The sequence below is a fragment of the Suncus etruscus genome, chromosome 11 (genome assembly GCF_024139225.1).
Source record: "Suncus etruscus isolate mSunEtr1 chromosome 11, mSunEtr1.pri.cur, whole genome shotgun sequence".
Lineage (NCBI taxonomy): Eukaryota > Metazoa > Chordata > Mammalia > Eulipotyphla > Soricidae > Suncus > Suncus etruscus.
In genome coordinates this window covers 48,791,872-48,813,640 of record NC_064858.1, presented here as the reverse complement: position 1 = coordinate 48,813,640, position 21,769 = coordinate 48,791,872, and the positions used below count along the sequence as shown (strand labels likewise).

At 43.2% G+C, this 21,769-nt stretch overlaps 1 protein-coding gene across 1 annotated transcript in view; it reads right to left on the bottom strand.

The window, feature by feature from the left end:
* The window catches only part of PLXNC1 (plexin C1), a 190,696-nt gene that overhangs the window by 142,453 nt on the left and 26,474 nt on the right, over positions 1-21,769 (bottom strand). The window contains exons 3-4 of the mRNA XM_049782862.1: positions 13,630-13,764; positions 9,191-9,291 (exon numbers count right to left, since the gene is read on the bottom strand). Coding sequence (XP_049638819.1) covers positions 9,191-9,291; positions 13,630-13,764 — 236 coding nt within the window. The remainder of the gene's footprint in view (positions 1-9,190; positions 9,292-13,629; positions 13,765-21,769) is intronic.

Here is a 21,769-nt window from a genome sequence, read left to right as displayed (position 1 = left end):
AATAATCAAGGAGAACCCAATGAAACCTTATAGTGAAATCTGCATGGGGGCTCTGTCCCCACCGCTGGGGCCAGGATGGGACATTTTGCATAGGCAGATAAAGGTACCTTTTCTGCAAGGTGGGTGTTTCTTTTTCTTCCTTCCTTCCTTCCTTCCTTCCTTCCTTCCTTCCTTCCTTCCTTCCTTCCTTCCTTCCTTCCTTCCTTCCTTCCTTCCTTCCTTCCTTCCTTCCCTCCCTCCTTCCTTCCTTCCTTCCTTTTTTGTTTTTATTTGTTTTTTTTTTTTTGGTTTGTTTTGGGGTCATACTTGGCGGTACTCAGAAGTTACTCCTGACTCTGCTCGAAAATCTCTCCCGGCAGGTACAGGGGACCAGATGGGATGCTGGGATTCGAACCACTGTTTGTCTTGGATCAGCTGTGTGCAAGGCAAATGCCCTACCTTTGTGCTATCTCTCTGGCCCCAAGGTGGTCCTGGTTCTAGGATGAGATGAAAGGTGGGATCCTTCCACTGCAGAGTGCTCTTAGGACTAAAGCAAGTAGATGCCTGAGGTGGTTCAGAAAGAGAGGAAAAGAATGGGACCAGAGCAGTGGCACAAGCGGTAAGGCAACTTACCTTACTTCCTTACTTGCACGTGCTAGCCTAGGACAGACCGCCGTTCAAACACCCCCCCCCCCGCATTCCATATGGTCCATCAAGCCAGGAGTAACCCGAGTGTCGCTGGAAAACCGAGAGAGAGAGAGAGAGAGAGAGAGAGAGAGAGAGAGAGAGAGGAGAGAGAGAGAGAAAGAGAGGAGAGAGAAAGAGAGAGAGAAGAGAGAGAGGAGAGAGAGAGAGGAGAGAGAGAGAAAGAGAGGAGAGAGAAAGAGAGAGAGAAGAGAGAGAGGAGAGAGAGAGAGAGAGAGAGAGAGAGAGAGAGAGAGAGGAAAAGAAAACCAAATGCTTCAGAGACCACGGCCAAGTGGGGTGAGGGGGACAAATAGATACAAAGGACAGTGACCCTGTCAAGAGATAGACCACAGGGTCCTGCCCACTCTCTGCAGTTCATCGCTCTCCCCTCTCCCCCATCCTAACTCGCTTGCTGGCTCACAACCACCTTCTCAACTGCTCACCTGGCTTCTGGTGTGAACCCCCCTCTGGGTTCTGCTGCATCAGATGTTTGTTCTAAAGCAGAATAGTTCACCGAAATCCCTTCCAATGAAACCCCAATTCTGCCTCATAGCTTGCAACCTCTTGGCCCCCTACAGACAGGGTTGTGCCTGCCCCAATCTTTTCTCCTACACAGAACTGAGTCCACTTTCTGGCTCCTGGCCTTGGCATTGTCTGTTCCTCCTCCGCCTGACTATCTCGTTCCTGACTATCAGCTGCCCACACTTTACCTCTAGCTATGCTTTTCCTTCTCCAGGAAGCCTTCCCTGACCCTTGAAGTTTGGGCTGGATGTTGTTTATACATCCCTAAAGACTCCTCCGCTTCCTCTGTGCTGACTTTTTATTGCACTCTATTTACTTATGGGTACTTTGGTAGCTCCTTAACTTATTTAGGGAGACTGGGTAATTGTTCCCACTTCTTCCATCACCCCAGCACTTGAATTATACAGGCAAACCATTTGCCACATCCCTTTGCAAAGTGTCCCCTTAGAACGGAGGAAGTGGGGGTAATATTTTTTACCTTGTTCATAGAGCTGGGTTTTTCTATGTGGCTTGCAGGCCAGCTGAAAATCAACTGATAACAACAACAACAACAACAACAACAACAACAACAATAATAATAGAGTAGGGAGGCTCTGAATTGCTAGGGTAGCTTAGCTTTGTTGGAACAAAAATATAAAGAGAGGGGCCGGAGTGGTAGCAGAGTGGTAGGGCATTTGCCTTGCATGCGGCTGACCCAGAACGGGCACAGGTTCAATTTGTGGCCTCACATATGGTCCTACAGAGCCAGGGGCTATTTCTGAGCACAGAGCCAGGAGTAACCCCTGATCACCACCAGGTGTGGGCCAAAACAACAACAATAAATAAATAAACAAGTATAAAGAAGGAGGCATGTAAAAGTGACCTCTAACACCCCCTTGCAGAAACCGCATGAACTCCCCATGCTCCATGACCGCCTATCAGAACTGACCCCTAAGCAACCCAAACAAATGTTGGTTTCTGTTAGGGGCTAACAGAAACATGGTAACATGATAATTATTCAAAGAGAACCTTATGGACATCCCTGCCTCCATCCTCACTAGGTAGGAAAATACAAAGAGTCAAGAAAGAACCTGGATCTGAGGCCCCAGAAGCAAGAAAGAACTTGAGTCTGAAGCCCAGGCAAAGGGCTGGGCAAGATAGAGGCTCAGTGGTGGGTTTCTGTGTCCTGTGGCAGATGGAACGAATGCTGGCCAGTGACACCTCTGTCTCCCTGGCTGGCTTGTGGAGTCCTTTAGGCCATTCGTGGCATGTCATTTCTCTCAACTGCACCTGCTTATCTCACTTCCCACGCTGGGTTGGTAGATAGTCAATAAATAGTTTCTGAAGTTGGATACATTGAATTTGTAGCTGGTGTGGGGAATCAGTCTTTGACCTCTGACACTGTTTCCATGGGGAAACACATCCTGGGTGCCAAACAAAATTGCAAATGAACTTGGGGGACTTCACTAGTTCATGAGTTCAGGATTGCCAGTTTTATGGAAATCCATAAATATGTGCTACGCTTTGCAATATGGAATAACTGGAGAAAGTACGTCCAAATCCAAGAAATTCAGTCTGCAGAAATTCACTTTACACCCACACAGTCTAATCCAGCACAGGTTGGATTTGAGGTTCCAATAATAAAATACTAGATTTTTTTCAAGCTCATTGTTTATCTAATTGCTTTTTGTCTGCACGTACTTGGTGCCTATTCTTAAAACGGATCAGAAGGAAGTTAAGATCCTTTCTTTGTCCTCCACTTCCTGCCTTCCCCTACCACCAAATTCACCTTCTAGACATGTATGCAAGAAAGCTCAACCTTCTCAACAGAGAAAATACATTATTTTTTCTAAATAAATCTGTGACATTTAAAATAAACACAGTGGGATGCTCTAGAGTCATAAGAAAACATCCCCCTTTAGAATTCCTAATTTTGAATGGTACTTGGAGCCTCAAGTGAGTCACAGAGCTGAGGTTCCCATTTGCTTTATCTTAGGCCAGAAACAGCCCTTTGAGAGACCAAGTGGTCAAAAAGGATGGGAAGGACACACTGCCCATAATTCCAGACAATTTTTTAATGCAAGCCCCACAAAGTACCACCTGTCATAGGGAAAGTCTCTTGTCACTCTATCTTCTTCATTCATTTCATATGTTTCTGGTGGTTGTATGTGTGTTTGTGTGTTTTTTAAGACAGGCACAGTTCTTTTTATTTTTATTTATTTATTTATTTGTTTATTTTGGTTTTTGGGTCACACCTGGTGACTGACGCTCAGAGGTTACTCCTAGCTATTCGCTCAGAAATCATTCCTGGCTTGGGGGACCATAGAGATGCTGGGGGATAGAACCTAGGTCCATCCTAGGTCAGCCTCTTGCAAGGCAAACCCTACCACTGAGCCACCACTCCGACCCCAACAGACACAGTTCTATACTGTAGAGATGCAGTAATAAAGTGGACAGACAGAAATGAAGTCTATGTTTTTGTGACTTCTCATTTCAAAAGGGAGAGACAGAGAACTCAGGTCACTTAGAGAATGAAGAAGTACTAATCTTAAAACAGCGTTGATTATGAATTGAGGCCCTTTATGACTGGACTAATCTGGAGGTAATAATGTGGGCCTATGGCTTGATGGCCAAGACAGTCAACATTAGAGAAATCTAGAGAAGAATATTCTAGACAGCAAATAGCAAGTACAAAGACCGTGTGGCAGGAACAAGCTTGGCCTGTTCCTGAGTCTAAAAGGAGGCTGGAGAGTGGAGGGGTAGAGCAAACCAAAAAGACGGTGCCAGGAAGCACCACCAAGAGTTCGAGAATGGAGAGTCTCGAGCAGAGCACAAGCAGGCGGGAATTGGAAGCCAGAAGCCAGTGGAGGTAAATAAGCTAGGAGCACTCCATGAGCTCGGGTAGGATTTTAAAGGCTCAACAGGGTCAGAGAATACAGGGCAGAAGGTATTTGACTTGCAGGTGACTGGCTCTGGTTGGGTTCCTGACACTCTCCTCTCCCTGAGCACCACAAAGAGTGACTCCTGAGCCCAGAGACAGGAATAGCCCCTGAATTCCACTGGATGTGTCCCAGCCCCCTTACCCCCCAAGAATGACTCATCTGGGATAGTTCGGTGACTTAGAACACCTTCCTTGCCTATGTAAGGTTTCTAGTTTAATCCCTTGTGCCACCACCAATACTTAGAGAAGTCCTAGTAACTCTGTTGTCTGCCATCTCACTAATTCCCAGCCATATTTCAACTAGGTCTGTGTGTGAACACAACTAGAAAGGGGTATGAATACTAAGGCCATGAAGCAGGACCCTCTGTTGAGCATTGTACAAGGATTGTGACCCTTGGCTAGCACTGTGGCCAAGTTTGTGAATCAAATAGCTGAATAGGGAATGCAATGTTTTCAAGGGGGAGGCATGCCTGGATTACACTTGAGCCTAGAGTATGAAGGGGAGAAGTACAGAAATGGAAAGAAATTTAGGGGGGAAGGAAGAAGATAAGAAAGGGAAATAGGTGGAACAGGGATCAAGGACCTTAATTTGAGATAGTGGCATAACTCTATCTCCAAAACTCAGCAATATAGAAAACAAGAGATCCAAACTACAACTTTATAATGTGCCTATCAAGGTGGCAGGCTCAGTGGAGGGAAGATGACACTGGTGGTGAGATGGGTGCTAGAATATTACATGACTAAAGTCCAGTTTTCACTATTTCAGAAATTATAGGTTTTTTTTGTTTTTGTTTTTGTTTTTGTTTTTTTTGGGGGGCACATCCAGCAGTGCTCAGGGGTTACTCCTGGCTATCTGCTCAGAAATAGCTCCTGGCAGGCACAGGGGACGATATGGGACACCGGGATTCGAACCAACCACCTTAGGTCCTGGATCTGTTGTTTGCAAGGCAAATGCCACTGTGTTATCTCTCCGGCCCCCAGAAATTATAGTTTTTAAATAAAAATGTAATGCCCATTATCACTTACTATTAGGTAAATCCACACAACTGAGGATGGCACATATCAAAATACTGGGAATGATCTGTTGATGTGGATGTGGTGAAAAAAGAACTCTCACCCACTGCTATTGGGAATATTGTCTGGTTTAACCCCTATGGAGAACATATGAAGGTTTCTCAGTAAACTCAGAACTGAGCTGCCATATAATTCAACAATTCCACTTTGGGGTATCAATCCTCAGGACAGAAAAACATCTGAATTAAAGGATATATGCACACCACTATTCATATTCATTGCAGCACTCAGTACAATGACGAAGAGTCGGAATCGACCTAAATGCCCAACAACTGACAAGTGGACCATAAAGATGTGGTACAACTAACTATACAATGGAAAACTACATTGCTTTAAGGAATAATGCAATAACGCAATTTGCTGTGACATTGATGAAGCTAGAAGATATCATGTTAAATAAAATAAGCCAGAAGGATAAATACAGGATGATATCACTTATTTGTGGTATTTAGAATAACTTCATGAGAAATTCAATGATTTAAAAGGGGCTTACTTAGAACACTCTTGGCCCCAGAGTATAGTGAGGAGAAGGAAAGAAGTGGGGGAAGAAAGATGTAAAAATAATGGGGGGTAGGAGTCCAGGAGACTCAGGTTCATTGGTTAAGAAAGGATAGAACTAAATATTTAAGCCACAAAGTTAACACCAATAGAACCATGATACCCAAACTTTAACAATAAAACTTAAAAAGGTGCATGTTATGATGGCAGGCTGCAACAGGTAGTGGTGGTATGGGATGGACTGAGGGAACATTGGTGAAAACAGGTCAACACTGGTGGAGGGATTGGCCCTGAAACAATGTATGTCTAAAACCCAATTATGAATAACTTTGTAAATCACGATGCTTTAAGTAAAAAATATTTAATTACAAAAAAAATTAAGTTTTTAAGAAATCTGCAATCTGCTGTTTGAGACCTAGTAATACAGCTACTAAATTAGTGTTTGACTCCATAGTCGTGTGTGTGTGTGTGTGTGTGTGTGTGTGTGTGTGTGTGTGTCTAGTCATGGCAACAAAGACAGGAGAAAGGGAACAAGGGGAAAGAAAATAAAATTGCATTTCTTTATTACTTGCTTTACTTTTTTAAACTGTCACACACACTTATAAAAAAGGGCAGGTGTTGGGGCTGGAGAGAGAGCATGGAGATAAGGCATTTTTGCCTTGCATGCAGAAGGACAGTGAATCGAATCCCGGCATCCCATATGGTCCCCCAAGCCTGCCAGGAGCGATTTCTGAGCATAGAGCCAGGAGTAACCCCTGAGCGCGGCCGGGTGTGACCCAAAAACAACAACAACATAAAGCAGGTGTGTGGGGGTTCACTATACTTGGAAACTGGGATACAGCCCAGCATCATACCAAGTTCCGAAGCCTCAGCCAGACTCCTCCTCTCACTTAGCTAGCTTTGCCCAAGAATGCACCTTTCTCACCTTCAACAAATGAGCTTGTTTCCCTTTTGTCTCTTCTGGATTCTTCTTTCCTTTTACAAGCCTCCTAAGTCACCCCAGCTTCCAAGCTCTGCATTCACACCATCAACCCCTAACTACCTGCTCATGGCACTGTCACAGCATTGCCTGCCCCTTGTTCATTCCTGTTTTCTGGATCATGAGGCTCAGTGCCCTTTCTGCCCCATTGCTGTCGCCATCACTGCACAGGGACACAACAGTTTCTATGCAGTGACTGGGCCACTGGTACTCTGACCCCCTGAGTGTAGTGACTTCTCTGTCTATCGGCAACACCAGTACACAGACCATGTCATTCTGCTGACCCTGCCTCCTCCTTCACCTCCAATCTGATCCAGGCCTATTAGAAGTCTTCCCCATGGTGGCTCTAGGTCACATTTTCTTTTACCTGCAGTAGGGAACCCACCACAACTCTGTTCTCTCCCATACCATCACTTTCTCCCTGGTACTGGATCTTTCCCAGCAGCCTGGTCATCTACTGCTATTTCTGATGTGTGCAGTTTTCTACCTTTTGGTTTCTCAAGCAAGGCTCAGAAGGCTTCCAACTTCTCCCCATGATTCTGTATACTAGGCTTGTGGTTCAATGCAAGATACTGCTCAAATACAATATCCAGGATTCCTGGGGCCACCCCAACAGTGCCCAGGAAAACAATATGACACCAGGGACTAAGCTGAAGTCAAGCACATGGTACCTTAACCCCTCTCCTATTTCTGGCCTATTTCACCCATTTTTTAAAACAGCAAAACTGTCTGGATTCCACTTGTTTCCTTCACCATTTCTTTTGCTTTGAGTTTTCCTTTCCTTCTCTCTGTACCTGTTATAGTCATTTCTGCAATAGTTCAGGGGTTTCCACACTTGTCCACAGTGCTGGGACACTTTCAGTGGCTGTGCTGATGGGTCTCGTACACACTTAGTTGTGACAACAAGGTATGTGGGACATGCCAGGGTGCCTCAGTCTCATACTTGCTGGCTTTTCCTCTCTGCCTTTGCTATGCCCATTCCTGTTTCCTCCACTTCCTGCTCCCTCTTAGCATGCTCAGTATCCTTCTCAGTCACAGTCACCCATCACTGTCCAGACTCCACTCTCCAGGGCCAACCCCACCAACCTTCCCTGCCAGCTCAACCCAGGCACCTGAATAGTAGCCACTGGATGCCTGGCAGCCACTGTCCTCCCTCCCCACTGCCATTGCCTCTGCTCACTGGCAGAGCTCCTGCATCCCACCAAATACAGTTCGGGGACTCTGCAGAAATGGAAAAATCCCAGAGATTATTGTGGGGGATGGGTGGGGAGTAAGGAAATTGCCTGGTGGGTGGGCAACAAGAAAATGCCATTCATGAGCAGTTAATTTCCTAAACTCTCTTCTTGGGCCAGCGACAAGAAGAAACCATTTTCTACCCAATTACAATTATTCATGAACCTTTTTCTTTTGTCTACCAGTGATTCTGGAGAAACCAGCCCCGTGAGGAAACGCAGCAAAGGCAAGGGCAATTAGACGCTGCGCGGAGGCTCAGCATTTGACTCGCCTGTGAACTCTTCATTAATTCCAGCCCCATATTTTTAGGTTGTTTCCTCTCCAAACCTCTCGCACACACAGTACTCAGCCTCTCCCTCTGCATCCCATCCTTCCCTCTCCCACCTGGCACTCCCTAAGCCTCTTACAGTTCTAGAGGAAGGGGGAATAGAGGAGTTTGAACCCTCAAACTGCCCCTCGCTCGTCCCACCTGCCAATACAGAAAGCAGCACTGACAGACACTGCCTTGCCTTGCCTTCTCTGCCCGCCTTGCAGTTTCTTGATGCTAGAGTACTGGGTTGCCATGGCAACGACGAATCCAACCTAGCCATTCCCGACAACGAGGATGCTAGAAGCTGCCATGGCAAGGAAGCCACTGCTTATGCTCATTGCCCCCTGAGCCTGGCTGGGTTGGGAGCATCACCTCTGGGGCAGATGCTGCCTAGAGATGGAGACAGACTGAGGGGTTTCTCAGTGGTACAGAGCATTAGGAAACATCGTCAATAACGCAGCTTTCTGTGGGCACCAGCACATATAACAGGAGGCTTGGTGTGAAAAGCTTCAACCTCCCTCCCATTCTTTTTGATTGTACCCCAAAGGAGAGTCTTTTGTCTTCCTCTAGGATCTTGGAGATCTCAGGAGAAAGTCAAAGCAAACATACACACACACCGACACACACACACCGACACACACACACACACACACACACACACCGACACACACACACACACACACACACACACGTGCGCGCGAGACAAATGGGTAGTTTTAGCCTAGGCTCTTTGGAGTCACCTCTGTCTCACCTGACTCCCCGTCACCCCCAAGGTGGTGAACTTCAGGGATACAGAAGAAAGGCATAAATGAACATCTGACACACCTGGCAGCACCTCTGGGGATGCATTAGGATCTCAGAGTTATGTCTTAGTCTGCATCAAAGGGATTCCCTGGGTCATTGGAAGGAAAAAAGGGGCCACACGTGTTCTGCAGGCTCTGGTACTTGTTTGAAATGCAGGAAGCAGTAAGAAAGAAAACTGTGGTACCTTTGCAGTGAGTGGCACCAGCCACAGTGAGGGTCGGCAGCCATGAGGCACTGGGAACAGGACTGGCGTCTCCCACAGCTGGCCACAGGGATTCTCCGCACCTGAGAAACAAGGTACAGAGGTCAGAGCTGTGACTGATGAGAAAGAGTTCATAGCCTCTATCAAGGATCATTCACTGTTTTTAGAAGGACTTTGAGGAGAGGATCAGGGTGACAAGTGGCTCATCAGTCAGTGGAGATTCTATTATTTGTTATTTCGGCACCATACCCAGCAGTGCTCCAAAGTTACTACTGGCTCTGCACTCAGAAGTCACTCTTGGAGTTATTTAGGAGACCATATGGGATGCTGGGAATTGAACCTGGGCCAATATTCTACCTGCTGTGATTCTGCTTTCTTTACTATGTCTAGTCTTCTAATCTCTTTACTATGTCTCCAGCCCTGGAAATCTGTATTTTAAGCAACCCAGTTTTCTGATCTGCTAACGGTGATTTTCCCCAACAATTGCAAAATCTGGCCTTTTCATACAGAGACAAGTTGTATGTGTGGGGAGGGGACATAGCCACTTTGGAAATGAGCTTCCGGGGATGACAAAAGCTGCGTGGACCCAAGGTGGAGACTCTGGCTCTGGACATGAGCTGCTTGCTCCCAGCCTCTGTACTAAGGAGCAGCAAGGGGATCTCCCAATTATCTTTGCCCTGCGGCTGCTCCCCAGCAAGCCCCTACTGCACAGACCTGGGGAGCTGGAGAAGGCAGAAGAAAGGGAACCCAAGAGACATCCTCTGCTCCTAAGGCCATACAGTGGGTAGTGAAGAAAGGTACAAGGACTCCTTACAAAGGGGAGAGTCAAGGTGGAGTTGTCAAAGGCATTATGGGGAAAATAAGGGTGTTTCTGGGGTCCTCTCTTTGCCTTTTTGGCAGATAACTCTGTCATTTCATGGTCCTCCACTACCATTAGAAGTGGGCAGACCACTAGTCTCAACCAGAGTGACTCAGAGTGCAGAGATCTTGCCCACTGTCTTCGTTCTGGAGATTTCTGTGAATCCTGGCATCTCTCTCAGCATGTTTTCTCATCTACTAGAGGGTGATGGGGGTGACTGCCTACACAGGGCTATTACAAACTTGGTCTGGCACATGCTAAGTGCTTGATAAATATTGGCCAGTGCTAGAATGTGAGAGAATTCTACAGTTCAACTAACACAGGAAAACTCTGACTGAAGAAGCCAAATCAGCCTCCTCAGAGGAATTTCAAGGAGCCTTTGAATATGCTGAACAGGGAAATAGTCTAAGAGACACATAGGAAGCAACATCTGCTCCAAGGACCACTTTTTGCTAGACTGTTTAGTAAAATGTGCATCTCTAGAACATTCTAGGAGAACTTAATGTATTTATATTGTATTTAAACATATAGCTTTGTGAAAAGTAATAACAAGAGAACAATATAAATGCTGGTTATTGAGTAACACATGATGGTAAGAACCCCAGAGTAATGCAAACATCTCAGTATAACCATTTTTTTGGCAGGGGCACAGTCTCCCAAGCAGTGTTCAGGAGACTCAGAAGTCACTGGACCCACAGTTCCATGCAAGCAGCAAAGATGCAGTGCTGTGGGGGCTGGAGCTATAGCACAGTGGGTAGGGTGTTTGCCTTGCACATAGCCAACCTAAGTTAGATCTCTGGCATTCAATATGGTCTCCTGAGCCTGCCAGGAATAATTTGAGTGCAGAGCCAGAAGTAACCCCTGAGTGCCACCAAGTGTGGCCCCCCAAACAAAAAACAGTAACAGAAAAAAAATGATGTGGCACAGTTCAAGCCCTTCTGTGTCAGAGATTCCATGTGGTACTGAGGATCAAACTAGGTACACTGCATGTAAGGTTTGCACTCTCCCCCCCATATTATCTATCTTACAGCTATTTCTATCTGCCAAATAATTAATGAATATTACAGATAATGTTAGATCGCTGTCAATATGGCCTAGGAAAGTATATTCCTCAGGTTCTCATTCTCTAGCAGTGAGACTGGCTCTAGATGAACCTAAATAAAACATATAATAATTGACAATGTTTTGGGGCCAGAGCAATATCACAGTGGGTAGGGTATTTGCACATGGTCCACAGGGTTTTGATCTCCAGCATCCTATATGGTCCCCTGAGTACTGCTAGGAATGACCCCTGAGCACAAAGTCAGGAGTATGTAATCTCTGAGAACAGCAGGGTATGACCCCAAACCGAAAACAAACAAAAAGAATTAACAGTGTTGGGTTGAGCAATAATACAGTGGGAGTGCACTTGCTTTGCACATAGTAGACACAGATTTATGACTTGAACCACTTATGGTCATTTCCCCCAAAGCTCCCTAAATAGTGAACCCTAAATAGAGCCAGAAGTAATCCCTGAACACCACCAACTGTGCTCCCCCTAAAGAAACAAGCAAATTACCAATGTTGATGCCCAGCAGAAAAGCATTACCAGATATCAGGATTTAGAAGGGTAGAAGCTAGAAGAAAGTGTTGCTTTCTGGAAGGTAAGGACCTGTCATTTATTGGTGTCTTTTTTTTTGGGGGGGGGGTGGATCACACCCAGCAGCACTCAGGGGTTATACCTGGCTCTATGCTCGGAAATCGCCCCTGGCAGGCACGGGGGGACCGTATGAGATGCCGGGATTCGAACCACTGTCCTTCTGCATGAAAGGCAAACGCCTTACCTCCATGCTATCTCTCCGGTCCCCTATTGGTGTCTTTATAATGGTTCCCAATATAAGTCTTGGTTTTCTGGGAAGGTTAGCATGAGGATTTATGAGTTACTTGCATAGTTTCAGAAAGTAGACTGGGAAAAAAAAACATGCACAGATTAAGCAAGATTTTCAGCATCTTTGCTTTGTGCTGGAATTTTATCAGCTCTGTTTGGTAGCACAGTCAGTACTATGACTGGCAGCTTTGAGATGCCCTTGATAAATATAGCCTGAGAATGGGAATTGTTACTTAATATATGCCATTTGTTGAGTAGACAAAAACCTTTCAAAACTGGGATGCCTGGGGCAGAAGCATCACAAAGAAATGTTTGGTAACACGAGCTGGTTGAGGAGATCCTGCGTGGTGAAGAAGTGGTTTCTCAATGGTGAGACCTATATGCCATCATTTCTGTGTGGACAATAGGATGTCACTGATTTTCCTAATGCACAGGCAGCCTGGAAGGTGCTTCCGGCTGCCAGATTTGGCAATGTATCTGCAACTGTGCTTGGGGATGGATGTCATGAATGTTCTCTTGAGGATGATGGTAACAGTAGGGGAGACTGAGAGCATTTTTTCTGTCCCTCCTGTCATAATGTCTCACTGTTTTGTACTTGGCAAGTTCAAAAGGGGAGTCAAAGGCAGAATGACTGCTAGATTTGTTTTGTTTTGTTTTGTTTTGGGGTCACACCCAGCAGCTCTCAGGGATTACTCCTGGCTCTACGCTCTGAAATCACTTCTGACAGGCTCAGGGGACCAGATGGGATGCCGGGATTTGAACCACCATCCTTCTGCATGCAAGGCAAGTGCCCTACCTCCATGCTATCTGTCCAGCCCCAGCTGCTAGATTTTTAGTAGTTTGGAACTTCAGCTACTGGAGTTCATCAGGGTTGTTTAAGTCCAAGCCCTGACAAGGCCTCTTCTATCTCTATCCCTGAGAGAGTAACTTAACCTCCCAAGTCTCAGAGTAATTTTACCTCATTAAATTATTAACATTTTATTAACACTATTTACTAGGTGTGGGTAAATGTGTGTGAATACACAACTCAATGCATCTAAAGAAACTGTCCTTAGAAGAATAATTACTGTCCAAGTCAGTAGGAACTCAATACAAATTAGTTTCCCTCTAAATTAGTTGCTTCTTTTCTTGGGGAGAGCACTTTCTATAAATGAGGAAAATGTAAAACAAAAACACCAAATACACCAAACACAAATAGGTCTCTTTTAAAATTTCAGTAAGTGAAAACGAACCAAAACAAAATAGCCCAATAAATTAAGAGAAAAGTGGACGCCATAAATCTCCTGGTTCATGAATGTGTATGAGACTGTGACCTGATATTAACCCCCAACCCCCAAAACCAGTCCCATTGGGTAGATTCATAAATGCATCTTTTACCTCTCAGTGCCGAGAGAATAAATGAATAAATTCAGTCACCTTCCTGATTATGCACCCATTTGCAAGCACACCCTCCTCTAAAGAACTTGGCGTTAGAAATATAGCCAATAGTAAAATTGTTAAGTAGGTAAAATTTATTGGTTACTTACTGACAGTAGGTTTTTTAATTCCAGGCCTCTGAAACCCAGCTATGGGTCTGCTGGAAGCCTGTAGCAGTATTGAAACTTGGAAGTCAAAAGTAAAAGCTCTACTACTTGATAATGATATCAATTAATTTTAATTTGTCTGTCAGAAGCAATAAATAGCATTTTGACCTACCTCTTTCCCGGCTGTTAAATAGATGTAGATATTCTCTTTAGGATGAGGGACAAGTTTGTAGAAAACAGGCGTTTCTTCTTTAATTTCATAGATAACCTCTGGACAATTTGACGTCAAATTCTCACCAAGAATAACCTATTTTTTTCCAAAAGAGAAATAAGATCTCTATTAAATATTTTGCATACCACGCTGGTCAAATTTGTTGAGTGATTCTAAAAATCACTTTCTCTCTAACGAAATGAACTGGCTAATTGAAGTTCTTGATCTTTCTCCCATGTTCAGTCATCAGCAAGGTCATCACATTTCTGCCTTTATAAATATCACACTCCAAGCGAGTCTTTAAAGTCAGGTTGCATCCTTAATCTGATGCCAAGAGTGATCTTAAAACTATAGGAAGGGGCCTTGGGCCAAGATCTACATGTGTTACTTTGATTCTTTCACATGATTCCATAATGCTAGTTTAATGTAGCCAGAAAAATGCAATGGACTCAAACAAGTAAATGTGTTTACATAGAAAATGCAAGCAGAGTGGGCTTAAAATTATACATTACCCAACTTTCCTGAATATACACAATGCTTGGAAAATGACAGTGAGCCTTTGTAGACATGCACAGGCATGTAAGGGAGTGGAAACAGACAACTTTTCCAATTCACTAGCAAGTGACGTGGGCACAAACAGCTTGAGCTCAGGAGTTGTAGAATTGATGCTCAGGTTCATTTAGGAGGTTCCGTCCACTTACTTACATGGAGTGATTTAGCTCTCAGATGAGGTAAACAAGTCCTAATTAATTAGCTAATTAATTAGCTAAAGTTGCCTATACTAGAAGGCAGGCAGTTAATAGGAAGGCAGAGTGGACAAAAGGAGATAGGCAGGTTCTTATAGGTCAAGCCAAAATTTTGCATCTGGCTCAAGATAATAGAATATTTCTGTAGGTTTTGGGCAGAAGAGTAACAGGATGAGTAGACAGAATTAGAAAGAGGCTATAAAACTAGTCATGGGACTAGAAAAATAGGTGAACTCATAAAATAATAAAACTAAACCTCTTCCCCCCTAACTAGAAAGAGTGGGCTGGAGAGATAGTACAAGGATTAAGGCATTTGCCATGCATGTGGTGAGCTGGGTTGAATCTCTAGCACTAAGTACTGTCTTCAGAGTCCTACCAGGATTAATCCCTGAGCACTGATCCAGGAATAAGTCCTGAGCACCGTCAGATGTAACCTGAAAATCAAAACTGCAAGACAGAGAAAGATAGCTCAACAGACTGAACACATGCTTTCCACATAGGATGTCCAGATTCCATCCCAAACTCTTCCTGGTCCTCCAGGAGAAATTCTTGAGCATAAAGTAGCCCTGAAAAAAGTTGAACAGACACTACACAAAGAAGATAGACGAGAGCCAATGGGCACCCAGAAAAATGCTCATCATCATTGATTTAGGGAAATGCAAATTTCTGACCATGAGAGTTTCAACTGTCACCTTTTTACAAAGGTCAAAAGCAACAAGTGATTCCAGGCATGGCAGAAAAGGAACCGTCCTTCACCTCTGTGGGAAGGTGAACTGATTCTGCCTCTTTAAAACACAGTGTGAAGACTCCTCAAAACAAAACAAAAACTACAACTATCATATGATCTGGGTGGGTGGGGGAAGCAGTTTGAAAAGATATGCACATACCTTTGTTTTATATAAATTGCAATACTATTTATGATAGCCAAGGTCTAGAAACAACCTAAATACCCAACAACAGATGAGTAAATAAATTGTGCTCTACAAACACAATGGGAGACTACTCGACTATCAAAGATGAAATTTTGCCTTTGTTATAACTTCAATAGAACCAGGGGGTGTCATATGAAGTAAAAGTAAAATAAGTCAGTAGATAAGTGAGATGATCTCACTCAGAAGTGGAACATAAAGTAACAAAGCAAAGACATAAGCAATGTCCAATAAAAAAAAAAAAAAAAGAAAAATTTGGACCCTTGACAATAGAACTGAGGTAATGAAGCCAGGGCAGAGTGGAGAGTGGGGGAGGAGTCCATGGACATGGACAGTGCTAAAAGGCTATTATTAGTGTTAGTGTGACAGATTAACATTACACGCCTCTGACACAAACATTCACACTACTGTAACAGCCATTATTACCTCAATGTTTTAAAGTAGTTTTAAATCTACTTTTAATTTTTACTTTTAATTTTAAAAAGTAGGTTTGAATCTGGACTCTGCCCTTTAAGTAGCTGTGCTTGTTTAAATTAGTCACTAAGCTACAAATCTGGGCTTAATTTCCTCATCTATCAAACAGGACTAATAACACTGACCTTGCAGATAATTGCTCTAAGGATCACATTTGAATAATAAAAGATGTTTAGCACATAATGAATACTCAATAGATCCAATCTGTTACCTGATTACAAACTCCTTTGGGTCAGGACCATGTCACAATCACTTTTGTAACTTTCCAAATCTTTCCAAAGTGAAGATTTTCAGCATTTGTCAGTTTGACCAAATCCATTAAAATATATGTTTTAATACAGATTAAAACCTCTATATTTGGGGCCAGTGAGGTGGCACTAGAGGTAAGGTGTCTGCCTTGTAAGCGCTAGCCAAGGAAGGACCATGGTTTGATCCCCCAGCGTCTCATATGGTCCTCCCAAGCCAGGGGCGATTTCTGAGCGCTTAGCCAGGAGTAACCCCTGAGCATCAAACGGGTGTGGCCCCCCCCAAAAAAAAACATAAAAAACCCATCTATATTCATATCTCTTACCATTGTGGACATCTATTGAGCATATAATATGAATAGGATAAAAATGGCACCTTAGGGGCTGAAGTGATAGCACAGCAGATAGGCCATTTACCTTGTACATTGCTGACCTGATATTCCATATGGTCCCCTGAGCCTAAGAAATGTAATTTCTGAGAGCGGAGTGTAAAGTAACCCCTGAGTGCTGCCAGATGTGGCCCAACCCCACCCTCCCCCAAAAGAAACCTCCTTAGATTATTTTCTAAAAATTGACACTCACACAACTGACCAATAATACGTCATTACCCACATATCCTGATGCCGACCAGGCACTTGCTATTTAATGAAGGGCTCCTTAACAAGTTGGCACAGGGCAAGGCCTGGCTTTCTCTTCTGAAGGTAACTTCTTTCCATTGTGCTGCACTCAGTAGAGCCCAGGTGAATTTGGGGTAACTGGAGGCTCACTAAGAAACCATAAATTGCTCATTAAATCCAGTAACAGGTTTGTAAATGTCACTCTTGCTATACATTAAATGTAACTTTAGAAAAGGGAGACGCATTTCAGTCCTAAGGGAACAGAAAAGCTCTGTGCTTCTAAGAATCTTGCCAAAATGACTCTAAGGCTGCCCTATTCAGTAATGTAACCCCTTGTCAGATAAGGCCCATTTACACATTTAGTTCCTCCTCAATCACACTTGTCGCATATAGCCAGTGGCCTATAGGAAGATGATATTTTTTTGGAATATGATATTTTTAAAAAGAAAAAAACAACTGATTTTAAAAAATATGCTCAAGAGAAGAAATACTATTCCTCACCTCTCTTGAGGAAATCCTCTCATCAAATTGAGGAAGCTGGAGAAGCAGACAGTGGATAAGGTACTTGCTTTGCATGGGGTTAACTTGGGTTCATTTCCTGGTACCCCATAAGGTTCCCTGAGTAACTCCAGGGATAATTATTGAGTGCAGACTCAGGAGTAATCTCTGAGTGATATTGAGTATGGCCCAAAAACAAAACAATAAAAAGTGAAAGGCTTGGTGCCAAAGAATTAGTACAGCAGATAGGGTACTTGCCTTGCATATGACCACCCCAAGTTTAATTCTTGACATCCCCTATTGTTCCTTAAGCACTGACAGAGTAATTTTGAGTACAGAGCAAAGAATAACACTTGAGTACTGATGGGTGTGGCCCTAAACAAAACAAAAAATAAAAAGCTTGGGGCTAAATAGATATAATACAGTAGGTAGGGACAGGGCACTTTTCTTGCATGTGTCCAACCCAGATTCGATTACTGCTTCCCATATGATCCCTGAGCAATGCTAGGAGTGATCCCTGAGCAAAGAGCCAGGAGTAAGGCCTGAGCGCAGGTAGGTTTGGCTAAAAACAAACAAACAAAAATTGATTGGGACAACCATCCATTTTTATAGAACTGAAATGGAATTAGGCCAAGTCTTTGTGCTTGTTTCCACTTAGTAATAGGAAATAAAAGAGAAGAATAAGGTAAAGAACACCCTGAGAAAAAGAAAGCCCAGTCTACAAAGAGAGATCAATGTGAAGAGCCAATGGCTGTGAAAAAAGAATGGCTTCCAAATCAAGATTCCAGATAAAGAGAGAGAAACAGAGTAAACTAGCTCTGAAGACCTTATTTAGATATCAATATGAACAAAAGCCATGAAAGGGGAAAAAAAAAGATATTCTTGACCTAATTAGGAAAATATGGACTCAGATGATTCTCAAGAATTAATAGATATTGTGTTGGTTGTAAAAATAACTTCATTGTTAAAGTTATTTAATAAAATAATCATAGTTTTAGGAGATGTTTAATAAAATGTGTGTGAGTGATTTCAGTGTCTGGTACTTGCTTTGAAAGGAAAAAGTAGAGGCTGGAGAAGTAACACAGCTGTAGGATGTTTACCTGAGTTTGATCCCTGGCATCCCATATGGTCTCCAAAGCCTGCCAGGAGCAATTTCTGAGTGCAGAGCCAGGAGTAAACCCTGAGCACCTCCAGGTGTGGCCCCAAAACCAAAATAAATAAATAAAAGAAAAAGGAAAGTCTAATTTATAAACCACCACCCTGGTTCATTTTAAGTAGAAAACTGCATTACAGTTTTTATTGGATTTTTTTAAATTTTTATTTACTCCTACATGGTTGAAGCATATGAAGCATGGTTGAAAGAAAAAGTGCTTGATTCAGCAGCACATATATCCTAAAATTGGAGAAAGAAAGACCTCACTGGGGCAACACTGATTTATTTGCCTAATACTTTGGTGATAAGATGCCAATATTTTCCCTAGAATTTTGAATTAGAGCATAGAAGTCTTCCTTTCTTGTATGCTTAAAAAATTACCAAAGGGTACAATGTGTAGAGCTTGTAAGTAACTTCCTAGACAAACCCTCTAAAATAGTATGTACTGAAGCTTGTTCTGGGCACTACAGATGTTGACCTTCAGCAATGGTGAGACTCTTCTCAGGAAGACAATCTGGTATTGATTCACTCAGTTACAGTGAATGGACTCCTGAGCCCCACAGCCTTAAACATCTATGTAAAATGATCTATGCAGAAATATTCACTGCACTGTTAGAAACAATAGAATGAAAGAACAATAAATGTCTGGCCACAAGGGTTGGAAAAAGTAAATAATAGTACAACAAACAAGTAATAAAAATTACTGGAAAGCCTTATGTGTGATATATGCATATATTGAATACACATAGACATGTTTAATATGCATATATATATTTATGTTTTGTTTTGTTTTGGGGCCACACCCAGCAGTGCTCAGAATGGATGCTGGGGATCAAACCCATGTTTGTCCCATGTTGACTGCGTGCAAGGCAAATGCCCTATTGTGCTATCGTTCTGGCCCCTAATTATATATTTGTATATATTGTTTATATTTGAAGAGATATAGACATGTTTTAATAAAGAGGAAAGATTATTTACTTTTGTTGGCTTGTAGACAATAGCCAGGAATCAATCCAGCTATTCAATGGTAGCTAAGTAGAGAATAAAGTTATTGTGAATGTACACAATAGATTACTATTCAGTTCTTAGGAAGGATGAAATCATATCATACCTGCAACTTGGATGGAATAGGAGGATACCATGTTAAGTAAAGTTAATTAGAAGAAAAGTACAGATACTAGATGATCTCATTTATGTGTGGCATTAAGAATAATAGGACAATAAAATGCAATGTATTAAATCAGGGAGACCTAGATCACCATTGACCCTAGACTATAAATGAAAAAGACAGAAAGAAGTATATCAAGAGGGTGGGGGTAAGAGGAAGAGAATGGGAAGTAACAGGACCAGGGTCCAGGAGCCTTGGGCACATGAGTGCTGTCAACTTTAAAGCCAATAACACTGTCAGATAAGACCCAGACTACAATGACTTGAAACTATTTCTGTCAAGGAGGCAGAATGAGGGTGGGAGGGAACCTAGGGACAAGGTGGTAGTGGGACTGGTATTGGAACATTGTACACCTGAGATTCTTCTATAAATAACTTTACAAATCACAGCAACTCAATAAAAAATAATATTAAAAATTAGTCTCTGGAAAGATTCCCCAAAATCCCAACAACACTGGTCTCACTGTAGGTCAGAAATTGTCTCTGCAGTCTAGGCTCTTTGAAAGATTTTAGTGTCAATGTAATCTCTTAAATTTCAAAAGTAAGGGGCTGGAGAGATAGCATGGAGGTAAGGCGTTTGCCTTGCATGCAGAATGACAGTGGTTCGAATTCCAACATCCCATATGGACCCCTGAGCCTTCCAGGAGCGATTTCTGAGCGTAGAGCCAGGAGTAACCCCTGACCACCGCTGGGTGTGACCCAAACTCAAAAAAAAAGTTTTGTTTCAAAAGTAAATTGTGAATAAATGAATCAATTGTAGAAAATTATCCTAACCCTGAGGCTGCAAAGTTTTTATTTTCATCACCACGAACTGTGCCAAAAAAGGCTGAGAGTTGAAGGTCCAAGGCCTCTAATAGGCTGTCCTCCTCTCTCTTGTGCCTCAGCAGAACAGAGACAGATAGACAAAGAGGGAAAGAGAGATCTGTCCCTCTCCTGTCTTCATCAACACCCCCTTGGGTCCCACCAGCCCAGGCCACTAACCAGTCACATGCATCTTCCAACTGCAAAGTTTACATCAACGGCCACACAGGAAGTCAACCAGAAGGACAGGGACACGGAAAAAAGTCTCTTCTTTGCCAGGCAGTTCAGGCAAAGAACACAATCTATGAGGCAGGGAGTAAACCCTGAGTCATGGTAACCCAAGTGACAACTTGGGCCTGGAGAGATATTATAGGAGATAAGGCACAAAGTCTACTTAATTCAGCCCTCAGCAAATGGTCCTCAGCATTCTGTCAGGAGTGATTTAGAACTTGTGGAATAACTAGGAGTAGACACCCCCTTCAAAAAGAAAGTAGCTTCATTTTTGCAAAAGAGAAGTCTCATTCAATAGGACAAGTCACACACACACACACACACACACACAGAGTGAGAGAGAGAGAGAGAGAGAGAGAGAGAGAGAGAGAGAGAGAGAGAGAGAGAGAGAGAGAGAGAGAAGAGAGAGTCCTGGGGCTTGATGGGAGTTCATATTTGTTTATGAACAAATATGTACCAATAGGCCCTTATATTCCCTTCACAGCTTAAGTCAGCCCAAGCCTCTGCCCCTTTACCCTCTGAGTCTCAAGCATCACTTCCTCTCATACTTCTCTGGTACCCCACTCTCACCCCCTGCTGTTCTCTTCACAAAATTTTTCACTGACTGAAGTGGCTTCCTAACTGACAGACCCACATACTTGTTTGCTGCCTTTCCTATATCACCCCCCTTCCACTTTAAGCAGACCCGGGGAGCATATTTATGCATCCTCAGCACCTAAAACAGTGTGCTACATATGAACAAGTGGTACATAGATAATTATTAAATGAAAAAATATTCCTCTATTCATAATCGGGCCTTCTGAGGTTTCTCAGGTTTCCCCCGCTGGACACACAATGTGCGGAGAGCACATTATTCCGGTGAGAGTTTTCCTTCATATTACCCCACATTCTCTTGACATCTCCTAAAGCCTCAGGGAAGGCTCTGAGCTGGCTTGAGGATTTTTGTGGCCTCCCAGAACACCTCTCTGTTATAACCCCGAAATGTAGGGCAAGTGAGACTTCCACACTATCCAGGCAGTCACAGAACAAGTTCAACACCACCCACGAGAAAGCGGGCACAGTGAGAAAAACATAGGGGAGAAAAATGAAACAAAAGATGACATTTCTTTTACTATCATCAGGAAGTGGAAAAACCATAAGCATCCTAAAATCAAAAGTATCTGACACCAAATCTTATTCCTGATGTCTAAGAGGGACTAACTTGCCAAAAGGCAAATATCTTTTTTTTTTGCCAAAAGGT